General features: G+C 40.2%; 1 protein-coding gene across 1 annotated transcript in view; it reads left to right on the top strand.

Moving 5' to 3' along the window:
- The window catches only part of LOC135462772 (hydroxysteroid 11-beta-dehydrogenase 1-like protein), a 61469-nt gene that overhangs the window by 34338 nt on the left and 18234 nt on the right, over positions 1-8897 (top strand). Inside the window, exons 3-4 of the mRNA XM_064740017.1 lie at positions 3584-3714; positions 8465-8563. Coding sequence (XP_064596087.1) covers positions 3584-3714; positions 8465-8563 — 230 coding nt within the window. The remainder of the gene's footprint in view (positions 1-3583; positions 3715-8464; positions 8564-8897) is intronic.

Genomic DNA, 8897 nt, shown 5'->3' with positions numbered 1-8897 from the left:
AAAATAAGGCCTTATATAATATAAGGTATTAAAGATGTTGGGCAAGGAGTTGGGTGTGGCGTTGCCCTCAGTTTTAATAATGACACCTTACATGTATGTGTTTATGTTTACACAAGCGTGAATGTGTGTGACAAATAGGGCAGGTGGAGGTATGACTTCTAGAGCGTGCGTATTAAGTATAGACAAGTGCAGGTATGACTTCTAGAGTGTGTGTATTAAGCATAGACATGTGCAGGTATGACTTCTAGAGTGTGTGTATTAAGCATAGACATGTGCAGGTATGACTTCTAGAGCGTGTGTATTACGCATAGACATGTGTAGGTATGACTTCTAGAGCGTGTGTATTAAGCATAGACATGTGCAGGTATGACTTGAGTGTGTGTATTAAGCATAGACATGTGCAGGTATGACTTCTAGAGCGTGTGTATTAAGCATAGACATGTGTAGGTATGACTTCTAGAGTGTGTGTATTAAGCATAGACATGTGCAGGTATGACTTCTAGAGTGTGTGTATTAAGCATAGACATGTGCAGGTATGACTTCTAGAGTGTGTGTATTAAGCATAGACATGTGCAGGTATGACTTCTAGAGTGTGTGTATTAAGCATAGACATGTGCAGGTATGACTTCTAGAGTGTGTGTATTAAGCATAGACATGTGCAGGTATGACTTCTAGAGTGTGTGTATTAAGCATAGACATGTGCAGGTATGACTTCTAGAGTGTGTGTATTAAGCATAGACATGGGCAAATATGACTTCTAGAGCGTGTGTATTAAGCATAGACATGTGCGGGTATTCAATGAAATTCTTACCTTGTACATTCATAAAAAGTCTAAACTATTATTAAAGATTATTCAAGACCGGTTGTAAAACATAACTTTAAAAAATTGTTAAATTAACCAGATATATGTATAAGACAAAATATAGCTACATTGGTGGGGAAGTGGGGGGGGGGTGGGGGGGGGGGAGCTGAAAAGGTGTTAAAAAAAAAAGCAGAATTGATGTTAATTGCATAGTTGTTTTTTGTCTTTTTTTTTGCTCTAAATAAATTTTGTTTTAGGCGACGAGCAAGATGACTGACAAGTAAAGTCTTCTCAATTAAAACCCTGAGCCCAGGCAGGCAAGGTTCCTATATCATGCTGTAAATACATGTAGGCAGAGTCTGCTACAGGTAGTACCATGTTGGAGATTTCACTGATTTTTACTCAAACTTGAATTTGTTATTTATATCTGTTTGGCATACACTGATTCCCCCATAAAATCCTGCAGCAGTAAACCATCATTTAACAGTATTTAAAACAAGCCATTTAAACTTTTGAAAGGAACAAGTCACACCAATGTCCACCATGTTTTGAATTCAAAGTTCCACCAAGTTCAAGCAAGGTACGTGCTGCTGTTTGAAAATTTCTTCCAAAGGCATTTTTTTTTTTGTTAGGAATTTATTTTGCCTTCTATCTTTTGTTAAATTGCCTTCAGATATAAGCATACTCAAAATCGTTAAAGCTTCACATATAAGCCTACTCAAAATCATTAAAGCTTCAGATATAAGCCTACTCAAAATCATTAAAGGAGAAGAAAATTTATATATCAGTCCAACACCATTGAAAAGAGCAAGCATTTCCTCACAGTTGCATACCATAAATAAAATTCTCATATGTGCCTCAGGTTGACAAATTATAAACAAAATCGCTGTGGGTGACTCCATTTTTCCTAAGAACACGTCGTGAAGTCTTCTGTGTTGGGAGGAAAATTTCGAAATCGTACATTTCTTTCTAGAAGGAAGTGAACAGTACAGTTCGTTTTCTGCTTGACGATCGGAAAACCGGAATGTTGGACGCAGGCTCCGAGTTTACACGAACAAGCCGGCAGTTTTAATGACTGTCATTAGCTGAGAGGCAACACACCCCCAGCATAAAATACAGGGTGTTAAAGATGGAGGACGCGATGGACTCAGCTATTTATGCCAGCTTTGACGTTTTCAGGCTTTACGTGTGTGGGGAGGAAAAATCGCCATGTTATGCAGCAGGCGCCACCAGATAGAAAATATGTGCTCTTTTCAGCCTAAAATGTCAAGTTTTCTTCCCTTTAAATTTTGTTGTCAACAGCTTATCTTTCAAACAGCCAGCACATACATGTACGTGTAATTGCCTGATGTTTGAGCATGAAACATGGCAGACATGGGATGGAAATCACTGGAATATTGTAAGAAAAGGGTTTTTGGGTGTGTTTCAGTATTGCGCTAACCATTAGGCCATGGACACATAAGACCTGTGCATTCAGTATGAAGGGTATAGTGCAATGACTGGTTGACCCCTGTCAGTATAATGGCTCGGGCGGGGCAGCTTACTTGCCTTCGGTAAGACATCCCAGTTAAGCAGCACTAGATAAAAGAGCAGTTAAAATCCATCCTGCAACAAGGAGGCACATTACATGCACTCTGAGGATTCCCGCGTCGTCATATGCCTGAAACATTGTTGAGTACAGTACGACGTTAAACCCCAAGCACTCACTCTCTAGACCCCAGGTCTCTGTTGTACCTGTGTTTTTGGGTGTGTTTCAGTATTGTACTGCACTACCACACTAACCCCTAGGCCACTGAGGCCCCAGCTGTCTATTGTAAAACATATTAAACCTGCCTACTTGGTGATGCACGCCTCTGTTGTACCTGTGTTTTTGGGTGTGTTTCAGTATTGTACTGCACTACCACACTAACCCCTAGGCCACTGAGGCCCCAGCTGTCTGTTGTAAAACATATTAAACCTGCCTGCTTGGTGATACACGCGTCTGTTGTACCTGTGTTTTTGGGTGTGTTTCAGTATTGTGCTGCACTACCACACTAACCCCTAGGCCGCTGAGGCCCCAGCTGTCCATTGTAAAACATATTAAACCTGCCTACTGGGTGATGCACGCCTCTGATGTACCTGTGTTTTTGGGTGTGTTTCAGTATTGTACTGCACTACCACACTAACCCCTAGGCCATTGAGGCCCCAGCTGTCTATTGTAAAACATATTAAACCTGCCTACTTGGTGATGCATGCCTCTGATGTACCTGTGTTTTTGGGGGTGTTTCAGTATTGTACTGCGCTACCACACTAACCCCTAGGCCACTGAGGCCCCAGCTGTCTGTTGTAAAACATATTAAACCTGCCTACTTGGTGATGCACGCCTCTGTTGTACCTGTGTTTTTGGGTGTGTTTCAGTATTGTACTGCACTACCACACTAACCCCTAGGCCACTGAGGCCCCAGCTGTCTGTTGTAAAACATATTAAACCTGCCTACTGGGTGATGCACGCCTCTGTTGTACCTGTGTTTTTGGGTGTGTTTCAGTATTGTACTGCACTACCACACTAACCTCTAGGCCATTGAGGCCCCAGCTGTCTATTGTAAAACATATTAAACCTGCCTACTTGGTGATGGACGCCTCTGTTGTACCTGTGTTTTTGGGTGTGTTTCAGTATTGTACTGCACTACCACACTAAGCCCTAGGCCACTGAGGCCCCAGCTGTCTATTGTAAAACATATTAAACCTGCCTACTGGGTGATGCACGCCTCTGTTGTACCTGTGTTTTTGGGTGTGTTTCAGAGTCGCTACAAGGGAAGCGTGTGATTGTAACTGGAGCATCTACTGGGATAGGAGAGCAGATGGCCTACCATTTCTGTCGTCTGGGAGCCCAAGTGCTGGTTACTTCACGGAGAGAGGCTGCACTGAAGAAGGTAGGTACCAGACCTAACCAGGCTGACCATTCTCGATAGTATGACCAACCAAAAGTTTGTGTACAGTTTTGATACCTACATGGTACTACAGGACCAAGGTGAATTTGAGCCAATGGTAAAGATAGCGTGAGTGCCAATACTTCAAAGGATACAAGAAATGCTTGGCTTTTATTTCTAAAAACATGTGAAGTTTAAGATGTGACATAACATATAATAAAAGTACAAATGAGCCTCTAAGCTTTCTTTCTTGAGGTGTAAAAATGGCTTTAAACATCAGTTTTCCTAAGGCCCCAGCTGATAATCCAGCTGTTAAGTAGCCTGTTGTGGTAATGTCTTTAATGACAGCTGCCAAAACAACTTTGTTTGGGGGAAGAGCCCAATGTGGGGTACAAAGCTAGTCTTTGTTTCCAGTATGTTGATTAATGATGTCAAAAATTAACTTATTTCTTTAACCTGCAACCAGGGTCCACCAGAGCTTTCATTTAGAAATAGAGAATGTCAAAGCTCAAAAGTAGAGGTCAGTATTGGAAGCATTTACATGTAGGTCACAATGACTGTTGGTAACAATGGTCATAGAGTTCAAAGTAGGCAGCTGTAGCCTGTTATTTGCCTGTTATGAACATCCTGATCCACCAGTACTAAAGCTCACTAAAGACAAACAACTGGCGGACTAATATCGCACTACTTACTGTAATTCTTCTAAAATTTGGGACAGATATAAGTAGTGTTGAAAGTACAGTATTGCTTTTCTTTGCCAGCCTTTTGGAAAAGTAAATATATGAGTACATGTATGTTGTTCATTAGATGGTCTAACCATGTGAGAAAAAAGAAAATTAACATTCCTGCTAGAGTTACATATATATTGGCTAAAATGAGCAATTTTAGAAGAAATAGGGTACCAACAGAAATGACAATTTGAACTTCATCTGAGGCTTTCTTTAAGCACTTATTTTTAATATTTATTTATTTATATGATTGGTGTTTTATGTTTGTACTCAAGAATATTTCACTTATATGACGGCGGCCAGGGAGGAAACTGGGCAGAGCCCGGGGGAAACCCACGACCATCCACAGGTTAGTGGCAGACTTGTTATTAACAGTAAAATAAATCAAGCATATGTAAACATCAGTGAAATGACAATTAACAACTACATGTTGGTGTACATGTACATATACATATGTATAAGATGAGAGTGGAACCCACCCACTGTTCCTGCTTAAACCCACATAATCCTGCTTAAACCCACAGAATCTTCCAGGACTAGAAACTATGTCATGCAAATTGTATACAGCTTCATTGTTAATATAACCCACATGTATGTATATCTGCTCATTGGCTGTGTTATATAAAAATGAAGAACCCTTTTGATAGGAAGGCTTTTAGTTCGGCCTTTAGTTTCTCAGGCACTCTCCACTTAGGCGCGTAAAATCCCATTATGAAAGACACTTCCAGATATGCGAGCGAACCCACTTCATGGCACTTCATACCGTTAAACGCATCAGTCTGTGTAGAATGCAGTTACTAATGAACTGAGCTGATGAATGAACTCAAACTGTGACTGTCTATATCAGGCAATGCTGCATGCCTTCATACAATGTACTCCATACTTTGTACTGTGAACTTCTGAGGGTTTGATAAGCAAAGCAAGGATTGTTTATTGTCAACAACTGAATGTCTTCCCTAGTTAAAAAAAAAAGAAATACTCTCATACATGATTTCCTTCCATTCAGGAATGGTTGCCTTGTGGGTTACAGCTCAAATGGAAAACTGTAAACATCATTAGTGGTGTGAAATTGCTACATTTACGTAGTTTATCATGTTTGTTTGTTTGAAAATCTATATAAATGAAAGCCACATCTGTAAAAAAAAAAAATTACGCTCTCGTACGTGATTTCCTTCCACTCAGGAATGGCTGCCTTGTGGGCTACTGCTCAAACAGAAAACCCTAGACATCCTTAGTGGTGTGAAATTGCTACATTTACGTAGTTTATCATGTTTGTTTGTTTGAAAATCTGTATAAATGAAAGTCACATCGGTCTGGTAAATTACTGTTGCCTCAAGTTTCATGCTTGTATAAAATAGGACAGAAAATGTCCCATTGTAAAGACATTCCCCTGACCTTAAGTCAGCGTCCTGTAAATCAGTGATTGAGTCAATACCATTCTTCAGCAGCAAAAGTCTTACAAGTATCTGTCTTTTTCAAAAAGGGAAAACATGAATCGGTACAGAAGAACATATATGTCACACATGAGTACCAAGGGAGGTAATTCAGTAACCTTTTCTATCTACGGACACATGACTTACAACTCTGATAAATTCAAGCATAGCTTTGGGTTTTAAGGTTTGCACATAATCAGGTTGGACAGTATTTACGTGTACTTAATCCATGCCATTAAAAACTTAAGTACTTGTAGTTTTATCCTAAATGTAGGTACATGTAGTTTAATCATTAATTTATTCATGAGTAGACATATCACAAGTATAAAACTTCAAAATTATTGTGTCCATTGAAAATGTCAGCAGAAAGAAGACTGAGTCCAAGATAGGGAATTATGATCTGTGAATGTCATTTTAGAATTCAAGCGTTGTACATGTTGTATGTGCAACTGCTACAGATGGTCGTGGGTTTTCTCGAGCGCTTTGGCCGTTTTCCTCCAACCAAACTGCTGGCCACCGTCATGTTAGTGAAATAGTTGTGAGTATGGAGCAAAAAGATCATTCAGATAAATAAATAACTAAACATAGGCAACATGAAGGTTCGTGTACAGTAGACCGGCACTGATAGCACAGTTGGTAGAGCATCGCTTCGGGAGAGATAGATCCAGGGGTCAATCCTAGATTGAGTAACACCTAAGACAATAAAAGAGGAAGTTGTAACTTCCTCACTTGGCGTTCAGCATGAAGGGGATAGTGCAACGACTGGTTGACCCCTATCAGTATAATGGCTCGGGCAGGGCGCTTTCTTGCCTTCGTCTGAGTGAAGCAGCACTAGATAAAAAGAGCGGCGGAAATCCGTCTTGCAACAAGGAGGCACTTTACATGCACTCAAAGGGTTCTTTTGTCGTCATATGACTGAAAAATTGTTAAGTATGACATTAAAACCCAAGCACTCACTCACTCACTGTATGTGTGTACTGGAACAATTAAAAAAATACATGACTGACAAACATCCAGTAGAACAGAAAAGTGTTCAGGACTGTAGCGAGACAAAAATTCATTTGTACGCAAACTTGACTTTTTGTAAGTAAACCGTCATATTTATGTTTGTTTGGTTTTAATGTGGCTTAATTAGTATGGGCATCCAACAGATTAGGAACCCAAAATATGGCTCTAGATTGTGTGTTTGGTGTTTGTTATTTAACAAACCATAAAAGAATTTTGACCTGAACGGAATACTTCTTCACCACTCACAAACATTATGTTTATCTTTTGTTTTGTCTGAATTATATAAAAATTATCAGTATGGTTTATGTGGTATAAATGTAATTTTAACTGATAAACTGCTACTGTTCAGCTATTCAAAGCTCAACAGCTTTCACAGTTTAACAAACAGCTAGCACAGTCATCTGGTCATGAAACTTTTGGGAGTGATATCTGTACACATTGGTTCAGGACAGATTCTACAATTTACAGTAGCTCACTCTGTCTTAAGGGTCTGCCTTGTCTGGCACCTCTTTTGTACTGGCTGACACAGATTTGCCCTCTATAACTTGTGTAAAGCCTGCTGTCCATTGTGAGGTCACTGAGTACAGAAGAAGGTCACTCTGTGTAGTAGAGGTCGGGGAGTACAGTGATGTGATAACTTGTCATACAGAGAGGCTTCTGGGAATCACATGTTATGTGTAAGGTTAGGTTATACCCCTTTAGAATCAGTGATCAGAGTTATTACTCATACAGAACAAACAAATGCTGCTGGATTGGGTTTACTCTCAGTTGTAGGGACTTCTATGGCCTAGGCCATAGGGTGCTAATGCAGCTCAATGACCTAGGAGCCTCTCACTGGCTTCAGTTCATACCCACAACTGGAAGGTCTGACAGCAATCAGCAGATAGTCAAGGGTTCCCCCCGCTCCCCCGGCTTTGCCTGGTTTCCTCACGACATAATGCAGAACACTGTCATATAAGTGAAGTATTCTTCAGTATGGCGTAAAACACCAAGCACATAAATAAATACTATATATTTATCTGTTTTGGAGTTAATCCCACCATACCCACTGCTTGTCACAGACCAAAAATGGTTGGGTTTAGACAGATCTAGAAAGCAGCATGGAAAACATTTACATATAATGTAGCACTTTACATCTTAAATGTTGTGCTCACAATGAGAGGCATCATGGCCCCATCTTAAACTGAAGCTTCTGTAATCGTGTGATGATACTTTAAAATATTGAATGCCATGATTTGTGTGTCGCATTTTGCTGTCTCCTACTGCCCTACTTCTGCTGGTTGGGGCAGGTGCAGAGACAGCACTATTGGATGTTTGCATGAATGTATGTAGCTTGAAACTGCATCATGGTTTATCTTGTTATATATTGATGTATTCCTTTCAAACTACATGATGCTTTACCTTCTTTTATATATAGATATTGATGTGTTTTTTGATTGGACTCTGAAGTACATGTTTCCTACATGTATATATTGTTGTTGCTCGAAAGGCCTTGGGGAAGAACAGTTTCATTGTGCATTCACCAAACTACCTTCGATAAACAAGAATGTTATTTATCCTATATGTGTGTTATGTTTTACCCAGGTGGTAGACAATTGTAGGGAAGTTGGAGACCCTGATGGGAAGTATTATTACTACGCGGCGGACATGAGTGATCTGACGTCTACAGAGAAAGTGATACAGGTATAATGTTAACAGTGGTCTGGAAACTGGGCGTACATGTGCATGTCAGGTGGATGACTCCTTAAGCAAAACTCTGTATAAAGCTGCAGGTGCTTTGGACAGGAAATGTCTAGATTTCCCAATTCTCATTTGGTGAATATCCTGATGATATCCAGATAAGCAGGTTTCCTACACGCATAAAACTGAGTGACGTCCTTTAAGAACATTTCACATCATACATTTACCTCCTCAGCAGCAGTACTTTGGTGACATGGTGTTGGAAGGTCTTCCAGCAACCTGCAGATGGTCCTGGGTTTCCTCTGGGCTCTACCCAGTTTCCTCCCACAACAATGCT

Source organism: Liolophura sinensis, chromosome 2, assembly GCF_032854445.1.
Source record: "Liolophura sinensis isolate JHLJ2023 chromosome 2, CUHK_Ljap_v2, whole genome shotgun sequence".
Taxonomy (NCBI): Eukaryota; Metazoa; Mollusca; class Polyplacophora; order Chitonida; family Chitonidae; genus Liolophura; species Liolophura sinensis.
This window is presented reverse-complemented; position numbering and strand designations above follow the sequence as displayed.